This window comes from Eucalyptus grandis, chromosome 7 (assembly GCF_016545825.1).
Source record: "Eucalyptus grandis isolate ANBG69807.140 chromosome 7, ASM1654582v1, whole genome shotgun sequence".
Classification (NCBI taxonomy): Eukaryota; Viridiplantae; Streptophyta; class Magnoliopsida; order Myrtales; family Myrtaceae; genus Eucalyptus; species Eucalyptus grandis.
In genome coordinates this window covers 5,354,402-5,377,094 of record NC_052618.1, presented here as the reverse complement: position 1 = coordinate 5,377,094, position 22,693 = coordinate 5,354,402, and the positions used below count along the sequence as shown (strand labels likewise).

At 40.2% G+C, this 22,693-nt stretch overlaps 2 protein-coding genes across 2 annotated transcripts; both read left to right on the top strand.

Annotated features, from left to right (window-relative positions):
* The first annotated feature begins 16,056 nt into the window (after nt 1-16,056).
* On the top strand, nt 16,057-21,636 carry LOC104452527 (PYK10-binding protein 2-like). Its single transcript, XM_010066983.2, has 6 exons — nt 16,057-16,589; nt 18,435-18,686; nt 19,139-19,636; nt 19,762-20,166; nt 20,337-20,783; nt 20,958-21,636. Exons 3-6 carry the CDS (start codon nt 19,268-19,270, stop codon nt 21,216-21,218), a joined length of 1,482 nt encoding a protein of 493 aa, XP_010065285.2. The 5' UTR covers nt 16,057-16,589; nt 18,435-18,686; nt 19,139-19,267; the 3' UTR covers nt 21,219-21,636.
* Nucleotides 16,135-16,614, top strand: LOC120286397 (TMV resistance protein N-like). Its single transcript, XM_039317336.1, has one exon. The coding sequence runs from the start codon at nt 16,135-16,137 to the stop codon at nt 16,612-16,614; it is 480 nt and encodes a 159-aa protein (XP_039173270.1).
* Nucleotides 21,637-22,693: the final 1,057 nt, after the last annotated feature.

Below are 22,693 nucleotides of genomic sequence, written 5' to 3'. Positions count from 1 at the left end.
TTTATTTTTTGGATTGAGCAGTTTCGACTTGTAGCAATGTGCTACCAAGTTTTCAACTTCCCAAGGAATTGATTTGTGTTTAGTTGAGGCCTTAACTAATGTCAGGTTACCGAGCTCCATCGTCCACACCCAAGGAAGTCACTTGTATTTTAATTGATTAGTCTATAACTTTTTTAATTTTCTCACTATTTCTTTTCATACGCAATAGTTGTGCTCTTTTTCTAGTATTAAGTAAACAAATAACAATTGAGAAACATCCCATATTCTTTCTGGTCTGCTCAAGCCATTGGTAAATTGGCTAGTGCAGTGGGCAAGCCTTTATATGTAGACCAGAGAACTGAATAGATGAATATGTTGTCGTTTGCTCGAGTTTGTGTGGAGATCACAGCTAATCAGCCTATTTGTGAATTTATTGAGTTGGTACATAATGGCAAATCTTGTGAAATAGGGGTGGAACTTGAATGGAAGCCGGTTGCATGTTCTAGTTGTGGCATATTTGGGCATAATTGCAGCCCTCTTGTACCTCGGAGCTCTGCTGCTCGTGCTTCTGCAGGTCGACCAGTGGATACAGTTGCTGCGCCACAGGGCCCAGCTGATGACGGTCGCTCTACTCAAGTGGTAGCCTCTACTCCTGGATCTCCCACTTTGTTTGAGGTCCCTATTGTCCTCCAGAAGCAAACTTTGGAGGAAAACCCAGTGTCTCGGGTTGGTAAACCAGTTCCTGTTCAGTCTACACCGGCGGTGGACTCCTCACATAAGCAATCGGTTGAAGCCCCTATTAAAAATCCTCCCGTGCCTTCGAGCACTAAGGATGCTGGTCGACCTGGTGATGGTCGTGAAATGGTTTTAGCTACAACCTCTACTCAAGCTACTGCAGATCCGAACCCAGCTGATTTGGGTTGGAATAAGGTGAAATGCAAGAAGAAAAAACATCCTCCTGCCAAGGATATGGCTTCTTTTGGCTTAGTTTTGCCCAGTAAGGGGGGTGTCAATCTTTGAAGCTCAAGGCGCCTCTTACTTCAGAACCCCTCAATCCACCAGTGAAGCCTTCTAAAGGCAGTTTGAAAGCCCCTCCCAAGGCTAATACGGGTCGTCCTTCCCTTGCTCCTAAGAAGGAAGGTCCTCCTGGCCCTCTGGCCCCTTTGGAAGGTTCAGATGAAATTTGCAGCTCTAACAGCAATGCTGACTCAAGTGATGATGATCTACTATCGGGTGGCCCCCATTCGCTGAAAGGCCCCCCACCTCATACTGGGATGGCAAGTTTACAGGAACATTTTCTGTTGCTCTGCCCTGATCCTCCTGACCCGACCCCCTCTGCAACAACAAAAGCGACTTCTACCAGTCGCAAGCCCTCTAAGAAGAGGTAACCTTCTTTCCTCCCTTTGTAAATATGTTTTTGGGTTTTTGGAATGTTAGAGGTATAATGAATCCTATAAGGCGGGTTGAGATCAGGAAATTTGTTTCTTCGAACAAGTTGTGCCTGGTCGGTCTGATTGAGACGAAAGTCCCTGAGTCCCTATTCGAGTCTGTCTCTTCTACCTTGATAAGGGGTTGGAAATGGGCTTCGAACTATGAGTTTTCTCCTCGTGGAAGAATTTGGGTTGGGTGGAACCCGGATCTCATTACTTTTGATCCGTTCGCTTTCAGTGCCCAGGCTATTCATGGTTGTCTTAAACTCAACAATTCTAATTCTCACTGCTGTATCTTTGTGGTTTACGGTGATCACACTTTTGTGCGTCGAAGACCACTTTGGGAGGACCTCATCTACCATAATGATGTCTTACAGGACACTGCTTGGCTTGTTGCTGGTGACTTCAATGCCATTAAAGATCCCTCGGATCGTTTTGGAAGCCCGGATACTTGGATTCCTTATTTTGATGAATTCGGCCAGTGTTTAGCCCAAACAGAGCTGGTTGATCTTAGATATGTGGGTCTCCGCTTTACTTGGTCCACCTCGGCTGGTGCGAATAGGAAGATGAGAAAGATTGATCGGGTCTTGGTTAACACCAAGTGGAACCTTGATTACTCCTTCTCGGAAGCATCTTTCCTTAACCCGGGGATCTCCGATCACTCTCCTATGATCGTAAGAGTTCTTAATCCGGTCTCTAAAAAGAAGCCATTCAAATTTTTTGATTTCTGGTCAAAGCACCCAAATTTCCTCTCTATTGTGCGGCAGGCATGGGACAGCCCGGTAAAAGGTGTTCCCATGTTCAAACTTGTCTCCAAACTGAAGATTTTGAAAAGCCGCCTTAAGTTACTTAACCAGGAGTCTTTTTCAAACATCTCGGTGAGGACAACAGAAGCAAGAGAGGCTCTTCGCAGCACCCAAGTTGCTCTTCAAGCTGACCCTGAAAACGTCCAGCTTACAGACTAAGAGAAATGTCAGCGGCGTATCTTTGTCGACCTGAGGAACCATGAGGAATCCTTCTATAGACAAAAGTCAAGAGTAAGATGGCTTAAGGAAGGGGATAGGAACACTAAATTCTTCCACAACTTTGTCAAAAGAAGACAACTCGGCAATCGAATTCTTTCTGTCAAAGATCCATTTGGGCCTATGGTCACGGACCCCTTATTGGTTCCGCAAGTGTTTGTATCCTTCTTCACAGACCTTCTTTCACCTCATGGGGTGCTGTCTAAGCCTTCACTTCAAGAGGTATCTATGTCTATTCGGAGGCCTCTTTCGGATGCTCAGGTGTGCTCTCTTTCTGCCCCAGTTTTTGATGTTGAGATAAAGAACACTCTTTTCTCCCTTCCCAAAGGCAAAGCACCGGGTCCGGATGGTTATACAACTGAGTTCTTTAAGAACAATTGGGATATTGTGAGGTCTTTGGTTTTGGAAGCGATCAAAGACTTCTTCTCTTCTGGTCGTCTTCTCAAAGAGGTAAATAACACTATCTTGGCTCTGGTGCCAAAAATCCCAACGCTTGTGCTGTTACTGACTTCAGGCCCATTGCGTGTTGCAACACGATTTATAAGGTTATTACGAAGATCCTTGCTAATCGCCTAGCTGCTGTTTTGAATGACCTCATAAGCCCGTCGCAGAATGCATTTGTGAAGGGTAGAAGAATCAGAGATAACATTCTCTTGGCTCAAGAGCTGTTTGCAGGTTTCCATTTAGAACCTTATCTTCCAAAATGTGCCATTAAGGTTGATTTCCAAAAGGCGTACGACACGGTTGACTAGGACTTCTTGGAGCTCACTCTCTTGGCTTTTCGCTTTCCAGATTGGATTATTCGTCTGATCATGGTCTGTGTTCGCACTCCTAAGTACTCCATCTCTATTAATGGTGAATTGCATGGGTTTTTCCAAGGCGGCCGTGGCATCCGCCAAGGAGATCCTATGTCTCCTTACTTGTTTACTTTAGTTATGGAGGTATTTTCGGGAATTTTGAACTCGCGAACAACTGCCAAAGATTATAAGTATTTCTGGAGGTGTAAAGCTGTGAAGCTATCTCACCTCTTTTTTGCAGATGATGTGTTCCTTTTTTGTCGCGTGAAGCTATCTCACCTCTTTTTGCGAGATGATGGCCTTCTGTGGTAATGCTTAAAAGGGGTCTGGATACTTTCTCCTCCTGGAGTGGGCTTCTTCCGAACAAGAACAAGAGTGAGATCTTTCTCTCGGGCGGGCCTTCATCCCTGCGGAACACAATTCTGTTGACATTTGGCTTTCAAGAAGGGAAACTCCCGGTCCACTATCTGGGTGTGCCTATAATTTCTTCTAGACTGCGGAAAGCAGACTGCATCGTCTTGATAGATCGCATAACTGCCAGGGTCCAATCTTGGGCTCAACGTTTTCTATCCTTTGCAGGTAGGCTTCAGCTCATAAGGTCAGTTCTACACTCCATACAAGCCTTTTGGGCTAGTGTCTTCTCCTTGCCTTCCTCGGTTCTAATGACCATTGAGCGTATCTTGAGACAATTCCTATGAAAGGGCACTACCCTGGGCCGGGGGGGTGCTAAGGTATCTTGGGATGACGTTTGTCTTCCCAAAGAAGAAGGTGGTTTAGCCATTCGAAAACTGAAGGATTGCAACAAAGCTTCAATGCTTAAGTATATTTGGATACTCTTTACCGATAAAGAATCCTTGTGGTGCCGTTGGGTGCATTCAAATTTCTTAAAGAAAGTGAATTTCTGGATTTCTTCCTGCCCCTCTCTTTGTTCTTGGGCGTGGAAGAAAATACTACAACTCAGAAGGTTTTTTCGGCTCTCCTTCTTTTGGAAAATCGGTAATGGGCTTTCGGTTTCTCTTTGGCATGACCATTGGCTTCCTTGTGGCCCCTTGGACACTTTTATTCCGGCCTCTATGATGGACAGTATAAATCTCCCTAACAATGCGGATGTGGCAGACCTGTTTTCTCCTGCAGGATACACGCTAAAATCTCTTCTCCATAGTTGGGGCATTGTCCTCCCGAATTTATCCTTGGCTCCTGATCAATTCTCTTGGCGGTGTGATCCAACTGGTTCGTTCTCGGTTTCTTCTGCTTGGAGCACCATTAGAGCGAAAAGAGACTGTGTTCCGTGGGCTTCTCTAGTCTGGGATAGTGCCATAGCTCCTCGGTACCAGTTCCTTCTTTGGCTTATTACTAAAAATCGCCTACCCACTCAAATGCTCCTCCTCTCTTATGGTAGAATTGATTATACGGTATATGCTTTTTGCAATGCCCAACCAGATTCAATTGACCACCTTTTCTTTGAATGTCACAACTCCGCTACGCTTGCATACTTCTGGGCTTCTAGGTGTAACCTTCCTTGGAGGAGTAGAACTTGGATGGATACCATCTCTTGGGCGCTTAAGTTCTTAGCCGGAAAGGACTTTTATCACAGTATTGCACGGTTCTCTTTCGCAGCTATGTGCTATATGATCTGGAAAAAGAGGAATTGCATCATTTTCCGTGGAGAATCCTTCGCGATCTCGGATTTAAAGAATCACCTTATTAAGGCGGTCAAGGACCGAGCTCTTACCTTCAGAAATGTTCCTATGTCTCCAAAGAACAAGAGACTCTAGAAAGGTTGGGGTTTTGACCCTTCGGTTTTTGCTCAGTCGCCTGGTTCGTCCTAAGCGTCTAGTCTGTGCCTTGTTTTGCTTTCTAGCCTTCTCTTAGGCTCTCTGTTCTTCGACCCTTTCCCTTTTGTATTTCTGAGGGTTGCTGGGTTTGTTGGTTGGCGCTTGGCCTTTGGTTTGGGCTGTTTAGCTTTGGTTCTCTTGCTTTTTGCCTGTTTGGCTTGTTACTTGGCTCCCTTTCACTCTTTCTGCTGTTGCAGTTAGAGTAGAAGTTTTTGGTGCCAATTTTGTATCTTGTTCCAAAGCTCTAATATAATTTCTTACCTTTTACCAAAAAAAATAAAATAAAAAAATAACAATTGAAAATGTAAATGTAAATAAAATTGCCAAAAAAAGACCAATATATGCAACGTCTAGGCCGTACCATAGGTCTCTAGGTAGTCACGCCTCAACTTTTGTGCCCCTTGATCATTAAAAGAAGTGGACTAAAAAAGAGATGATTTCTTCATCGTAGCTTACTAACATGAAAATTGAACACGCACTTCATTTTTAGTTAAATTTGCTTATTAGTCAAAAATAAACTCTCATGTGTCATGTAAGAGGGTGTCTCAATTAGTGAAGATTATCAAATCATTCCGAAGCATGAGAGAACAATGTAACATTATCACTTGCCGCATTAGATAATTTTGTTCTCATCTCTTTTCCCTTCACCTAACCTACAAAAAACGAAAGGAGTAATCGAATATCCCCTGCATCTGTATCACTTATATTCTCTTTGTGTGTACTTGCACCACAGTAAAATTAAGATATAGCAAATATGTGATTGGCTCTATTTAAAAATATCGCGATGGGAGTTCACATCCACATCAATCATATGCAAATTAATCATCAAAACAAGAAAAACTAATCATTTAACTGGAGATTATCCTTTATTAAGAAATTTTGCAAAACACAACATACATTTATTCTTTAAAATTAAAAAAAAAAATCATGTTTACGTGGCATCTCTATCTTGCAATTATTGAACAATAGTAATATGATAATGTTATGTTAACATTGATATTTTCAAAATGACAAATAATGCAAATGACATTATTCTTTAGAATAAAAAGTTATGCTTAATTAATCCCATGATTGATAATGCTGGTTGGGGAGTTGGTTTCTAGTTTTGGAACCAAAGATCCTCCATTAGAATCCCACAAATGCACGCAAACTGTCTCAATTAACGAAGATTATTGAATCATTCCAAATCATAAGAGACAATGACACCTCTTCCTCTGATCCGATCGTCCTTCATGCATCGGATAAAATAAACACTATAATCTTCCTTCTTTGTTCTTAGCTTCATGAAGAGAGACCCGGTCATATTTGTGTGATTTTTGTTGTTCAAATTCACTGTTGGCGTGTCAATGTGCGCGCTGTAAGTGCTTTGTATGATCCATCGCATGAAGTGCTCACTGTGACATGTTCGTATTAATAATCTGAATCACAAATCAACGTTCACTGCAATGCATGTTTGTCTGTTAGATGGCCAATACTTGTTTAGTTCTCCCTGCCAAAAATCTTGCAAAGATGATTCCGTTTACATCTATGTTACTTTGGCGGTTTCTGGATTAATGTTCCGTAAACTGTACAATCTCTTCTATTGGGAGGAGAAAGAAATTCTCAGCATTATCTCCCGCATGCTTAAAATTTATTCTCATGTTTTTTACATTGGATCACCTGACCATTGAGATTAATTTGATTTCTTTTCTATTGATTGCGTGTTTGATGAATCTAAGTAACAATCCAAGGTAAGTTTCGATTGTCTGGAATGTGAATTTGGTGGCTGGGCAGATTCCTCTGTGAAATGTTGGCCTCAGTTGTTCTTAATAAAGGAATATGATTGCTTGAATTGTTAGCTTAATAAGGAAGAGAGTGATGCAATCTACAGTTTGTAGTGTAAAAGACACAAGCAACAATTGCTGAATTTCTATTCTGCAGGAAATGGAAGCGAATTAGCATAACAAATGTGCTTTTGAGCAATGATGCTGATTCTTGGATTATCTTTGTGAACATGTGGTATCTTTATTTCTCTTTTGAATGTTTGGTATTTGCTCTGCTCTCTTTCTGGTAAACAGTAGTGCGGACTTCTTGGTTGATTAATCCTTCTTTCTGCAATAGACTTTGGCCCCTGTTATGGTCCGCTTTCAGTATACGAGTCACATTGTAATTTGTGTACCTGGTGATGTGATACGGTCTTGTTGATTCATTTCTCAATATGTTTCCCAAACATTGCTTGTTGTAAAAAATTTCAAATATTAAATTCCATCAGCCTAAGTTTTTTCCCTTTTTTTGTTGATCAGAATTCTGTGTTTGTACGAGCTTGATCTTTGCCCTGGATTAACTCGAATGATATTTCATCATAGATATTTAGGACGGAGTATTTCCTTAGTTGGCTACTTTGTGGCATTTGTTGCTGAAAGTACATTGACTTACTAGAAGGAATTAATGTTCTGTAAGTGCAGCCAATTTTTTGTTAATTTCGCTGCTGGGTACGATGATGTTCACAGAATGAATGCTCATCAGATTCGGTAGACTCGAACAATGGTAAATAAACAGCCCAAGCAACATCAGGAAAAGATAAAAAAGCATTTCTCATTTGTTGAGCCATCATCATTCTTTCTCTCGGTAGCGAGAGATGCTGCAAATATCGTAGAGTAAGAATTGAATGAAGCGGTGTCGTAATTTTGGACTTGCATGTCAATCTTGGCTTATCTCATCAATAGCCAATGTCATGCCCAAATATTAAATAATACCATTCATTATTTTAATTTGTTACAATAATGCACAAAACTTAGAGGAAAAAAACATTATTTAAAGAAAAAAAGCTGAAATGATATTTTTAAATTTATTTATTTATCATATATAGCATTTTTTATTACTTCTTTCATAGTAAAAGACTTTTTAAAAAAATAAAACAATTCTAAAAAAACAAAACTGAAAAAAGAAATTGACCCCGTGCATGTATATTTATAGCAATTTTATTACTTCTTTTATTATTTCTTTTGTATATATTTATATTTTGACTCCTCAAGTATTAGAAATTTTTAAAATTGACCCTGTGCGTGTTGGAATCGCTTGTCGGAGCGTGTCGGAGAAAGTTGACCACGTGTCAGATTTTTCGACACTCGTTGACCGCGCGTCGGAGCGTGTCGGGACGTGTCGGAGCGTGTTGGACATGTGTTGGAGTGTCGGACACGACATGAAGGCTTCTAGACAGTGTCCGTGCTACATAGACCTTCATATCGCACCTTTTCAAACGGCTGGAACCGGAGGGCATTAACTTTTACAACGACCAACGCTGAAAAGTTATCTCGATGTTAAAAACTCATACGCAAAATTGGACCCACTGAAATGTTCTACTCGGATCTTGTGCCTTATTATTCTAACTTGGTTAATCAGTGGGGGTCTGTTTTTGGAGATTTTACTACTCTACAGTGAGGAGCTTCTCATTGAAATATCTCCCTTTCAATTTTTGCAGATTAAGCTCGATTACCCTGGAGAGAATTTGACTTCGTATTCTGGTTACATAAGAGATGATTTTGGACATGTTGTGATTTGCTCCCTCACATCTCAGAGCAACAAAAGAGCTGAAGGACCATTCGGGATCGAGAAAGGGAAGTACTCTTCATTTCATTCAACTGGTGGAAATATTGTCGGATTTCATGGAAGATCTCGAAGCCTCCTTGATATTGCTAGTATAAGTACCTAGAGGGGGGTGAATAGGTATATAAAAGATTTTTCTTCGATAATTGCACAATACTAGACAGTTGATGGGTTTGAGACAAACGATAATCAAAGTAAGACTGAGAGAAGAGAAAATTGAACACGCGGTTTATAGTGGTTCGGCTTATATCAAGCCTACATCCACTCTTCTTCACTGACAGCCTATTGGCTGGATTCCACTATGAACAAAAGAGAAGTTACAGCACAGCTTTGCCTTGATTCCATAGTGTAGATGTTCTACCACACCTCCTCAAGATTTCTCACAAATATAGACTCTATTTTGTATACAAGTATTCGCTCAAAGGAATTGTCTAAACAAAAAGGAGCTTCAGACTTTGGAATTCTTCTATCGCGCACACCTTGAACAACTAAGACCGTCTTCCTTATATACTCATTTATGCCATCATACCCATTGGCACTTACCAAAGGAATTCCTCCAATCTACCCGTTGGACGGAATCAATTAGGAAGATTGTTCGAGCTATTAAAGGAACGTGTCGATAGCCTATCAATCATGTTCGCCCATACAATCGGGATCTCGGTTTCCCATAAGTAGAACCTTCCAATAATATTTAGGCAATCACCGGATCTTCAATTATCGAGTCAATCTTCGATCAATCAAAGGACTCCGTTATGTCTTTTCCAGCCATGAGATCTTCTCCAGTTGATAAGATTAAATCCTTAACGAAACATCCAGTTCTAGATAACCTTTCTTCAGCGGATTAGAGACTGTCAATGAGGATAGACTTTGAGTCTTGAGTCTGGCTGTCCGGAGGTCTTCAGACTTTAAACAGCAGAGTCTGCAAGCCTTCAGACTAGACTGATGGAAACGATTTGTCAGCTTCAAAACACTTCAAGAAGATTTCTCCAACACTCCTCACTTCGCTCAGTGTGCATGTAAGACACCATTATGGAGAGCTGACCATGTGTGCCTAAGATTTTACATGTCATGCGTTTGCACAAGGGTACATCGTCCATCATTCTTAGAACATGACAGTGTATGTAATCGGTCATCGTCAGTTCACTTGACATTATTTGCCATATTGCCCTATAAGTTTGGAGAAGTAGAGGTTGTATGTAGAGTACTCCTCGGTTTTCTTTGCGATATCCTCATGCCCTAGCTAATTCGATTTATGTTCTTGAACACCCCTTATCATAATATGTTATTTGTGTTTTTTTTTTTTTTTTTTTAATATTGCATTTTATGCTTAGAGTAGCCTATGCTATGCTAAGAATTGCATGTGAAAAACTTTAGTGTGATTAAGCACATATATGGTGTAGTTATATTCTATATAAGGTTGTATATCCTTATTGGTGAATACATGGGGAGCTCGACACGGCTGTTGGATCTCATGTGGGCCTAATAAAAGAGTCACCTAATAAACCATAGATATTCAAGTCTGATGAATCTGGATCTAGACAAATTTTGCTGTGATCTCGGGAAGAAAATGTGACTTGTTTGCGTTATTCTCACTGGGGTTAGACGTGCATGATAATGTAATGTTTCTTTTGTTTTGAGATTCCATAACCTTTGCATTTTATGCTTAGAGTAGCCTATGCTATGCTAAGAATTGCATGTGAAAAACTTGAGTGTGATTAAGCACATATATGGTGTAGCTATATTCTATATAAGGTTGTATATCCTTATTGGTTAATGCATGGGGAGCTCGACACGGCTGTTGGATCTCATGTGGGCCTAATAAAAGAGTCACCTAATGAACCATACATATTCAAGTCCGACGAATCTGGATCTAGACAAATTTTGCCATGATCACGGGAAGAAAATGTGACTTGTTTGCGTTATTCTCTTTGGGCTGGACGTGCATGATAATGTAATGTTTCTTTTGTTTTGAGATTCCGTAACCTTTGCATTTTATGCTTAGAGTAGCCTATGCTATGCTAAGAATTGCATGTGAAAAACTTGAGTGTGATTAAGCACATATATGGTGTAGTTATATTCTATATAAGGTTGTATATCCTTATTGGTGAATGCATGGGGAGCTCGACACGGCTGTTGGATCTCATGTGGGCCTAATAAAAGAGTCACCTAATCAACCATAGATATTCAAGTCCGACGAATCTGGATCTAGACAAATTTTGCCATGATCACGGGAAGAAAATGTGACTTGTTTGCGTTATTTTCTCTCTGGGGTTGGACGTGCATGGTAATGTAATGTTTCTTTTGTTTTGAGATTCCGTAACCATTGCATTTTATGCTTATAGTAGCCTATGCTATGCTAAGAATTGCATGTGAAAAACTTGAGTGTGATTAAGCACATATATGGTGTAGCTATATTCTATATAAGGTTGTATATCCTTTTTGGTGAATGCATGGGGAGCTCGACACGGCTGTTGGATCTCATGTGGGCCTAATAAAAGAGTCACCTAATCAACCATAGATATTCAAGTCCGACGAATCTGGATCTAGACAAATTTTGCCATGATCTCAAGAAGAAAATGTGACTTGTTTGCGTTATTCTCTTTGAGCTGGACGTGCATGATAATGTAATGTTTCTTTTGTTTTGAGATTCCGTAACCTTTGCATTTTATACTTAGAGTAGCCTATGCTATGCTAAGAATTGCATGTGAAAAACTTGAGTGTGATTAAGCACATATATGGTGTAGCTATATTCTATATAAGGTTGTATTATCCTTATTGGTGAATGCATGGGGAGCTCGACACAGTTGTTGGATCTCATGTGGGCCTAATAAAAGAGTCACCTAATGAACCATAGATATTCAAGTCTGACGAATCAGGATCTAGACAAATTTTGCCGTGATCACAGGAAGAAAATGTGACTTGTTTGCGTTATTTTCTCTCTGGGGTTGGACGTGCATGGTAATGTAATGTTTCTTTATGTTTTGAGATTCTGTAACCATTGCATTTTATGCTTATAGTAGCCTATGCTATGCTAAGAATTGCATGTGAAAAACTTCAGTGTGATTAAGCACATAAATGGTGTAGCTATATTCTATATAAGGTTGTATATCCTTTTTGGTGAATGCATGGGGAGCTCAACACGGCTGTTGGATCTCATGGGCCTAATAAAAGAGTCACCTAATCAACCATAGATATTCAACTCCGATGAATCTGGATCTAGACAAATTTTGCCATGATCTCAAGAAGAAAATGTGACTTGTTTGCGTTATTCTCTTTGGGCTGGACGTGCATGATAATGTAATGTTTCTTTTGTTTTGAGATTCCGTAACCTTTGCATTTTTATGCTTAGAGTAGCCTATGCTATGCTAAGAATTGCATGTGAAAACTTGAGTGTGATTAAGCACATATATGGTGTAGTTATATTCTATATAAGGTTGTATATCCTTATTGGTGAATGCATGGGGAGCTCGACACGGCTGTTGGATCTCATGTGGGCCTAATAAAAGAGTCACCTAATCAACCATAGATATTCAACTCCGATGAATCTGGATCTAGACAAATTTTGCCATGATCTCAAGAAGAAAATGTGACTTGTTTGTGTTATTCTCTTTGGGCTGGACGTGCATGATAAGGTAATGTTTCTTTTGTTTTGAGATTCTGAACCTTTGCATTTTATGCTTAGAGTAGCCTATGCTATGCTAAGAATTGCATGTGAAAAACTTTAGTGTGATTAAGCACATATATGGTGTAGTTATATTCTATATAAGGTTGTATATCCTTATTTGTGAATGCATGGGGAGCTCGACACGGCTGTTGGATCTCATGTGGGCCTAATAAAAGAGTCACCTAATCAACCATAGATATTCAAGTCTGTTGAATCTGGATCTAGACAAATTTTGCCGTGATCTCGGGAAGAAAATGTGACTTGTTTGCGTTATTTTCTCTGGGGTTGGACGTGCATGATAATGTAATGTTTGTTTTGTTTTGAGATTCCATAACCATTGCATTTTATGCTTAGAGTAGCCTATGCTATGCTAAGAATTGCATGTGAAAAACTTGAGTGTGATTAAGCACATATATGGTGTAGCTATATTCTATATAAGGTTGTATATCCTTATTGGTTAATGCATGGGGAGCTCGACACGGCTGTTGGATCTCATGTGGGCCTAATAAAAGAGTCACCTAATCAACCATAGATATTCAAGTCCGACGAATCTGGATCTAGACAAATTTTGCCATGATCACGGGAAGAAAATGTTACTTGTTTGCATTATTTTCTGTCTGGGGTTGGACGTGCATGGTAATGTAATGTTTGTTTTGTTTTGAGATTCCGTAACCATTGCATTTTATGCTTATAGTAGCCTATGCTATGCTAAGAATTGCATGTGAAAAACTTGAGTGTGATTAAGCACATATATGGTGTAGCTATATTCTATATAAGGTTGTATATCCTTTTTGGTGAATGCATGGGGAGCTCAACACGGCTGTTGGATCTCATGTGGGCCTAATAAAAGAGTCACCTAATCAACCATAGATATTCAAGTCCGATGAATCTGGATCTAGACAAATTTTGCCATGATCTCAAGAAGAAAATGTTACTTGTTTGCGTTATTCTCTTTGGGCTGGACGTGCATGATAATGTAATGTTTCTTTTGTTTTGAGATTCCGTAACCTTTGCATTTTATACTTAGAGTAGCCTATGCTATGCTAAGAATTGCATGTGAAAAACTTGAGTGTGATTAAGCACATATATGGTGTAGCTATATTCTATATAAGGTTGTATATCCTTATTGGTGAATGCATGGGGAGCTCGACACAGTTGTTGGATCTCATGTGGGCCTAATAAAGAGTCACCTAATGAACCATAGATATTCAAGTCTGACGAATCAGGATCTAGACAAATTTTGCCGTGATCACGGGAAGAAAATGTGACTTGTTTGCGTTATTTTCTCTGGGGTTGGACGTGCATGGTAATGTAATGTTTCTTTATGTTTTGAGATTCTGTAACCATTGCATTTTATGCTTATAGTAGCCTATGCTATGCTAAGAATTGCATGTGAAAAACTTGAGTGTGATTAAGCACATATATGGTATAGCTATATTCTATATAAGGTTGTATATCCTTATTGGTTAATGCATGGGGAGCTCGACACGGCTGTTGGATCTCATGTGGGCCTAATAAAAGAGTCACCTAATGAACCATAGATATTCTAGTCCGACGAATCTGGATCTAGACAAATTTGGCCATGATCACGGGAAGAAAATGTGACTTGTTTGCGTTATTTTCTCTCTGGGATTGGACGTGCATGGTAATGTAATGTTTCTTTTGTTTTGAGATTCCGTAACCATTGCATTTTATGCTTATAGTAGCCTATGCTATGCTAAGAATTGCATGTGAAAAACTTGAGTGTGATTAAGCACATATATGGTGTAGCTATATTCTATATAAGGTTGTATATCCTTTTTGGTGAATGCATGGGGAGCTCAACACGGCTGTTGGATCTCATGTGGGCCTAATAAAAGAGTCACCTAATCAACCATAGATATTCAAGTCCGATGAATCTGGATCTAGACAAATTTTGCCATGATCTCAAGAAGAAAATGTGACTTGTTTGCGTTATTCTCTTTGGGCTGGACGTGCATGATAATGTAATGTTTCTTTTGTTTTGAGATTCCGTAACCTTTGCATTTTATACTTAGAGTAGCCTATGCTATGCTAAGAATTGCATGTGAAAAACTTGAGTGTGATTAAGCACATATATGGTGTTGCTATATTCTATATAAGGTTGTATATCCTTATTGGTGAATGCATGGGGAGCTCGACACAGTTGTTGGATCTCATGGGGGCCTAATAAAAGAGTCACCTAATGAACCATAGATATTCAAGTCTGACGAATCAGGATCTAGACAAATTTTGCCGTGATCACGGGAAGAAAATGTGACTTGTTTGCGTTATTTTCTCTCTGGGGTTGGACGTGCATGGTAATGTAATGTTTCTTTATGTTTTGAGATTCTGTAACCATTGCATTTTATGCTTATAGTAGCCTATGCTATGCTAAGAATTGCATGTGAAAAACTTGAGTGTGATTAAGCACATATATGGTGTAGCTATATTCTATATAAGGTTGTATATTCTTATTGGTTAATGCATGGGGAGCTCGACACGGCTGTTGGATCTCATGTGAGCCTAATAAAAGAGTCACCTAATGAACCATAGATATTCAAGTCCGACGAATCTGGATCTAGACAAATTTTGCCATGATCACGGGAAGAAAATGTGACTTGTTTGCGTTATTTTGTCTGTGGGGTTGGACGTGCATGGTAATGTAATGTTTCTTTTGTTTTGAGATTCCGTAACCATTGCATTTTATGCTTATAGTAGCCTATGCTATGCTAAGAATTGCATGTGAAAAACTTGAGTGTGATTAAGCACATATATGGTGTAGCTATATTCTATATAAGGTTGTATATCCTTTTTGGTGAATGCATGGGGAGCTCAACACGGCTGTTGGATCTCATGTGGGCCTAATAAAAGAGTCACCTAATCAATCATAGATATTCAAGTCTGATGAATCTGGATCTAGACAAATTTTGCCATGATCTCAAGAAGAAAATGTGACTTGTTTGCGTTATTCTCTTTGGGCTGGACGTGCATGATAATGTAATGTTTCTTTTGTTTTGAGATTCCGTAACCTTTGCATTTTATGCTTAGGGTAGTCTATGCTATGCTAAGAATTGCATGTGAAAAACTTGAGTGTGATTAAGCACATATATGGTGTAGCTATATTCTATATAAGGTTGTATATCCTTATTGGTGAATGCATGGGGTGCTCGACACGGCTGTTGGATCTCATGTGGGCCTAATAAAAGAGTCACCTAATCAACCATAGATATTCAAGTCTGTAGAATCTGGATCTAGACAAATTTTGCCGTGATCACGGGAAGAAAATGTGACTTGTTTGCGTTGTTTTCTCTCTGGGGTTGGACGTGCATGATAATGTAGTGTTTCTTTTGTTTTGAGATTCCATATCCATTTATTGCATCTATATTTCCATACACTCACGTTTATTGCTTAATGTTAGTATAGTTTTAATAGAACATTAAAAAAACGAATTGAGCATCTCGCACTGTTTTCTAGGAGCATTAGCTCCTTACCTAATTTTGTCGCCTGACCAAAAGGAAAAAAAAATAATAATAATTGTAAGTCAATGAGAACTGATCAAATTTGTCAAGTGAATCCAAGTCAGACTCCAAATTTCCCCAAACCAATCATGAACAAGTCTTTAATTAAGTTTAATTTTTTTGATCAAAGAGTTGCATCCCATCAATTTTTATTTTTTTTACCTGGTAAATTATCGTACCACGACGAGACATGTACCTTCAGCTATAAAAAGACATCGGTTTCCTCTCAAATGTCATTCAAACTAAGTACACATACGACCTCTCAATCAAAGTTTCTATGCCGAGTTAAAAGAAGAGAGGAACCATGTCTCATCCTCCATGGAAACAAGACGTATTCGTGAGTTTCGTGAAGGATGAACCGGGAAAGACCTTCATATCAAACCTCTTCGAACGTCTGCACCAGGTGGGGATTGGCCACTTCGTAGATGACAAAAGAGAGGGCGCTACAAAGAACAACGAGGCCGAGCGCCTCCATGCAATCCGCCGGCTGACGTTTGCCTTCGCCCTTGTCGTGTTCTCCAAGAAGTATGTTGACTCCAGCCCGTGCCTGAACGAGCTGGTCGAGATCCTCTACTGCCAAAAAGACCCCAAACTCGTGGTAATTCCCATCTTTTACATAGACAGGGCAGGCGTTTCAAACTTGGCGAGTAATAACAAATTCAAGGAAGCTCTCAGAAGCAGGAGAAAGACAGAGACAGATGCTCAGAAGAGGTGGAGTGCCCTAGCGAAGGCGGGTTACGAGTTGAAAGCCGCCAAAGGGTACGTACTCGAAGTTGAAGCCTAGTACCGTAGTCTGTGATATTTATTTTTTTGATGTTATTTCTTTGGCGTATCTGCTTTGGGGATGGAATTTTGGCTCAATCGACAGAATTGATTTTCTTAAGGGAACAAGGCAAGTAGAAGTCTCTTTCGACTTTCCTGAAAAATTCTTATTGCCATTTTGAGAAAATTTATGTAAAACATGATGTGACTTTACCTGTTAATTTCAAGATTTTAGATGTAAAATAGGAATAATTTCAAAAACCATCTCAATGTTTTATTCCAATATCAGTTTTCATCCTAGATTTTGAAAACCTATAATTTGCACTTCTTAGCATGATCCTCAAATTCCGCCAAAGAAAATAAAAATCTTCGAATTCAAAAAGATCAATCCACCCTCTGGCTAATCCAAACCTTTGAACCATTCCCCCGTTTTCCCTCTTTCTTTTCTAGCACTTGCTCTGGCTTTCTCCCACCTTGCTCTCTCCCTGCAATGGGCTCTCACCATTGACTCCGACCAACGCTATGCGGCCATCGAACCCTACTGAATTCTCTGTGCACTCTCTCTCTCTCTCTGTGTATCCCTCTTCTTGGCGACGATCGGCATGGAGCTCGACTTAGATTTGGAGACTCAGATTTGAGTCGAACTCAACAGATCTAAGTTGTGGCTCAGCGGGGGTGGCGTGGTTGGCCAGGGCGCAGCTTGCATTGGCAATGCTGGGAGGGGAGGAGTGGAGCAGTGGGTGGGGGGATAGGTTAGGGCTTCTGGCAAGTGAAGTTTTATTGAGTGAATTTGAAATGGTGAAAGTGGCAAGATCGGAAGGAAAATGACAAATTCGTAGATATGACCAGCTCTTACACGTAATCAGAATGCTATGACAAATTCGTAGATATGACCAGCTCTTACACGTAATCAGAATGCTAATGGTAGGTTTGCGAAACTTAATCTGCGAATTAATATGAAGCTGAAATATAAAGATGCTTTTTCATATTTTGCCGTGAAATTTTAAGAAAGCCAAAGCAAAACGTGTTAAATACTCCCCAAGTTTGCAGCGCACATTGTTGAAAATCGGTAAACTAAAATGAGAACTATAAAGGGAGACGTATGCAAAAAATTGTATGATGGGGGTAAGCTATGTTTCTTCCGCTAAGATTATTTTGGTTTTTTAGCTTTCATACGTTTCGTGGGCTATATTTTGGAGTTTTATGCCCAAAAACATGATAACGCAGTAGAAATTGAGTAAAGTATTGACGAAACTCTTTTTTCTTTTTTTCTTTCTTTCACTTGTGGCGAGTTCATTTCACCAAAACTCAAGATTTCAAAAAAAACAAATCGAAAAATGATTAGTTATATTGCTTTAAAAAATTAGTCAATGGAAATTATTTTCATTTGACAATAATTTATGTCTAAATATTTTCGTTGATGACGCAAATGTGCTTCATTCTTTCATTTTAGTAAGTAGTAATAAGTGATTATATTTTGAAAAATATTTTCCAAATCTTGATGGTTATGCAAAATGAGCGCACTCTTAATATTTACTGTTTTAACGGCCTCAACCAGAAATGTGTTGTTTCTTGGCATGCAATATGCATGGTACGACGCACCCTCTTCTGTCGCAGGATGAGGTCACAATTGAAAGCAGAGCTTAAGTTAATCACCATTTCTTTTTACACATGCCAAGGCCTATGGTGATTCAAGCTCGATCTTTTCTATTCATATTTCATATACCCACGTAGAAATTTGTGTACAACATTTGTCTTATGTTGGCTCTTGGGGTATATGTTTATATTCATTTTTGTCATCCACATTGCTCATAAATTTTTTTTTTTAATACTTTACGGCAGCGATGAATCGAAGCTCATTGACATAATAGTCGAGCGCCTTGTCAACAAGATCCATTCTCAATATTCCGGTAATGATTTCACCTTCGGGCCTTTTGGAGGCGAAGGTCAAAATAACTGGAAAACTGTTGATATAGAAAGGGGATTTATAGAAAGGGCATTCATGTTGAGTACGGAGACTTCATCGAGTCCGTTACTTTTAAAGTCCACAAGAAGACCGTCTTCAAACCGCAAAATGACGGGAAGAGCTTCGTGGTTTGCATCTAGACTCTTTCCTTCTTCTCTTTTTCCGTTTCTACTTAAATGTCATAAGTTCATCTTTCTAGCTTATCATATAACATTAGTCGATCGTGGAATTATGAACCTTGAGATTCTTAACGACTGCTTCGCAAATTGACATGAAATTCTGATGCATGAAGATTGGTATGATTGTTCGAAAACCAACTGGAAAAAATAACGGACTTCCGCTTATTAAAATTAGGCAAAGACAAATCTAGCCACAGATAAAGAGTAAATTAACTTCTGATTTTACAAAATGAAATTTACTACCAAATATTAGGAAACATAATTCACCCAAATCTTAGCATATTATTTATTGTACCGATAATGAACCATATTTCAAAAATGAACTGCTGATTTATTTTGCTCATTGAATGATGCAACTTATAATCCCTCAAGTCGAATGTCTTTTTGGGGCTTGTTTGCAGGTTAAATTGGAAAGAGGAGAGTACATAACTTCTTTTTCTGGGTATTTCCAAAAGGTGAATGGTGTTTATAAGGGAATCAACTCTCTCACATTTCGAACCAATAAAAGGATATTGGGACCTACTAATAAAATGAAATTGGAAGGGGAGTACTTTTCCGTACCATCCAAAGGAGGGAAAGTCGTACAGCTTTTGGTGAGTGGTAATAATAATGGGTTTCTCACATCTATTGGAGCACGTGTCAAGCTACAGTCCGAGAATTCCCGTTCTGCCAGCGTCCAGTCTGTGGGCTTAATCGGGAGTAAAATAAGGTCAATCTATTCAAAGTGGGATGATGGCAATCAACACACCGACGTAAGGAAAATCATTTATGAACTTGATTCAGAGGGAGGGCGATTCATCCAGTCAATCGCGTTTGAGTATCAAGAGAAGGATGGAGGAACGTGGCAATCGGAGACGCATGGGGTCAAGGGTGGAAAGAAGGAGAAGTCGATTGAAATGGTACGTCCCCCACATGGACATATGCTTTTTAGAATTCTCAATAAACTCGCATTACGTACGACGACGGTGGGAGAACATTTCGAGAATTTATTTATGAGTTTTGATGGTTATGTCTATTATTGCAGGGTACAGGGGAGTATCTGACTTTAATGTCCGGATATTGGACGGATCATGGCATTAAACGTCTCAGGTTTCTGACTAACAAAAATAGGCCCATAACTATTGGTGATGAGAATGGAATCGACGAGGGAGACAGAGTCTGTCTCCCAACGGGTGGCAAAATTGTCGGATTCTACGGGTGGGATTTTGGAAAGCTTCGTGGAATTGGAGCATATTTCGAAGGGCAGCCATTTGCAGGTGAAGAGGATCGGGAGGAAAATAAATTTGACGGTGTGAGGGAAATTTACGTAATGCCCATGCCCGACCAAAGTGGTTTCCGTTATATCAGGTTTCTGTTTGATAACGGTAGTGAAGAAGGTCTCGAACGTATTCACGGTAAGTGGACTGGAGAAGTCTTCGGGGAAAAACAGGTTAGTGTTCTTTTTGTTTCTTTTTTCTTTTTCTCACTTTTACATTAATCTCATCAGCGGAGATGATCTGAGTATGTGTCCGGTCATGTGATTTAGTAAATTAAACTCGACAAATTGGTCTTGTTTTCACCTCCTGTCCCACACCAAGAGACTCTATTGAGATTGCGCAGGTTCAATTGAAGGATTATCCACGGGAGTACTTAACATCGATCTCTGGTTATGTGGGAGAGGATGGTGCCATCAAATCGCTCACATTTTACAGTAATAGAGGAACACGCGGTCGCTACGGCAAGGAGGGCGATGGGAAGTACTTTTGGTATCCATCAACCGGAAGCAGAATCACAGGCTTTTATGGAACAAATGGCGAGACTCTCAAATCCATAGGAGTGTATGCGGAGCCCATACCGTACATATATCCTTCTAAAATCTCGCTACAATTTGGTGGCTCAGGTGGAAAAGAATGGGATGATGGAGTGCATACTAATGTGAGGGGATTTCGGGTGATCGCCTGCAAGGCCAACGAAAAAATTGAGTCCATCACTTTTATGTACGATGACAATGGTGTCTTGGTCGAAGGCTCTCCACATGGCAGACAAGACGTGTCTTCGGGCAAATGGGTTAGTCCCTATCTCAATCCCTCCGGCTCTGTCCTTTCTCTCTTTCGTCTTCAGTTTCTCTTGATCGATTGAAGACCGAGTCACTTCTTTTGTTATCCAAGAGTTAGGAGTTTATGGTCCGAACCTTCCTCTGTTCTAACAAGTACAACATGTTTCGCTCTGCTATTCTTGCAGATCTGGCTGGATTTTCCCTACGAGCGTCTAACTTCGATAGGTGTCTGGACGGGACCCTTTGAACGTAAGACTATCATCCGCGGCCTGAGAATAACTACCGTTCCTGGATTCGCCGATCCTGTAACTCACCAATACGGGCAGTGCGAAAAAGAGCCAGCGGGCTTTACTATAAAAGAAGACCGTCATAAGATTGTTGGCTTTTTCGGAAGGAAGGCGGAATCACATATTATTTCCATTGGAGCGCATTTGGAAAAAATTTAGATTAAACCCCCTCCCGCTCACAACCTTTCTTTTTCGTCCTCTTTGGCTTGTGATTGCAAGAACCTTCTTTGTTTCTCTTTTCAGATGATGATGGCAAGCGTTGCCCATGGCCAGTTTCTGTTTGAATAAAATAAAATAATGGTTGGATTTAAGCATGTTGGTTGCTGGTTTCTAGATTTGGTCGTTTTGATGTTCTTCAAAGAAAGTCTGGATTCATGGTAGGCGCCCGATGAAGAATGAAGACAAAAAACTACAAGCATTTAATGAAGAAGATCTACTAAGCATGAAGACAAGGAATGCCAGCAAAGGTCATTGAAGAGTTCCCCACGGATTGCTATGTTTGTCTTCAAATGCATTTATTGAATTGACTTTGTTTGTGTGCCCTTGTTAACTTTGTGTGCTTTCTTGTTTTTCTTCATTTAATGTCGCGAGACTTTTGTACTGAGTCGTGTGCGTCCAGCCACTTTAAAAGGTTGCGAAGTGCAGATTTGTGGACACAGCCTGAAAGCAACATCATTTGCATTTCAATAAAAAGTTCCCTTTAGTATTTATCTGTCCTCTTTTTCCAATTTGTAAAGTTATTATTATTCTTTTGGTTACAATAGTTTCGCCTAATTTGATGAGTAACTGTAAGACGCTTCATGGTGTTATTGAGGTTATGCTTGGATGGGAAAGCTAGTTGTAAAAGAGAGGGAAATGAATAACTTCTCAACTGTTGACACCTAAATTTAGATTAAGTTATTAATTAGGCCCTGTTTTCTTTTATTTCTCTTTTTTCATATAATAAATAATAAATAACAAAAACAACAAAAAAAAACAACAAAACAACAAAAAAAAAAAAAAAAAACAGAAAAAAACCAAAGAAAGCAAAAGCCCAGCCCCTCCCCTCTTTTTCTCTCCCTTGCGCGGACCCAGGGCCCAGCCCTTGTTTTCTTGAGTTTTGGCCCGGCCCCCTCTCTTCTTCTTCCTCCTGTCTTCTTCTTCCTCAGTCGCCTGCATCTCACACGCGGTGGCCGGCGATGTGTTCGAAGGACGGCCTACGGCCGAGGGGAGTAGGCCAACGTCAGCCGGAGAGGATAAGATCTCAAGCACCATCAATGCCAAGCACGCTTCGCTGGATAAGCTCGGATGGGACGCCGGTTCAGCCGAGGAGAACCGCTCGGTACGCGAAGGGGACCGGCGGTCGAAGCTCCGTCGACTAGACCTCCTCGCCTATAAATAGTGGAGCGCTTCCGTCGTCGAAGAACACGAGCGAGCTCTGAGATATTCCCACTGAGAGACTTTGGGGGAGGAATCGAAGAGCGAGCGAGAGAGAACTCGAGTCGCGAGCTCAGCCCACCCTCCACCGAGAGACTTCGGGGAAGGCCGGCGGCGAGCGACTTCGAGAAGGTCAGATCCGGCCGGTGGAGGCTCGGATCTGGCCTAAGTGAGAGAAGATCAAGGCTGAGGAGGGTTTGGCCGAGAGCTACGTCGCA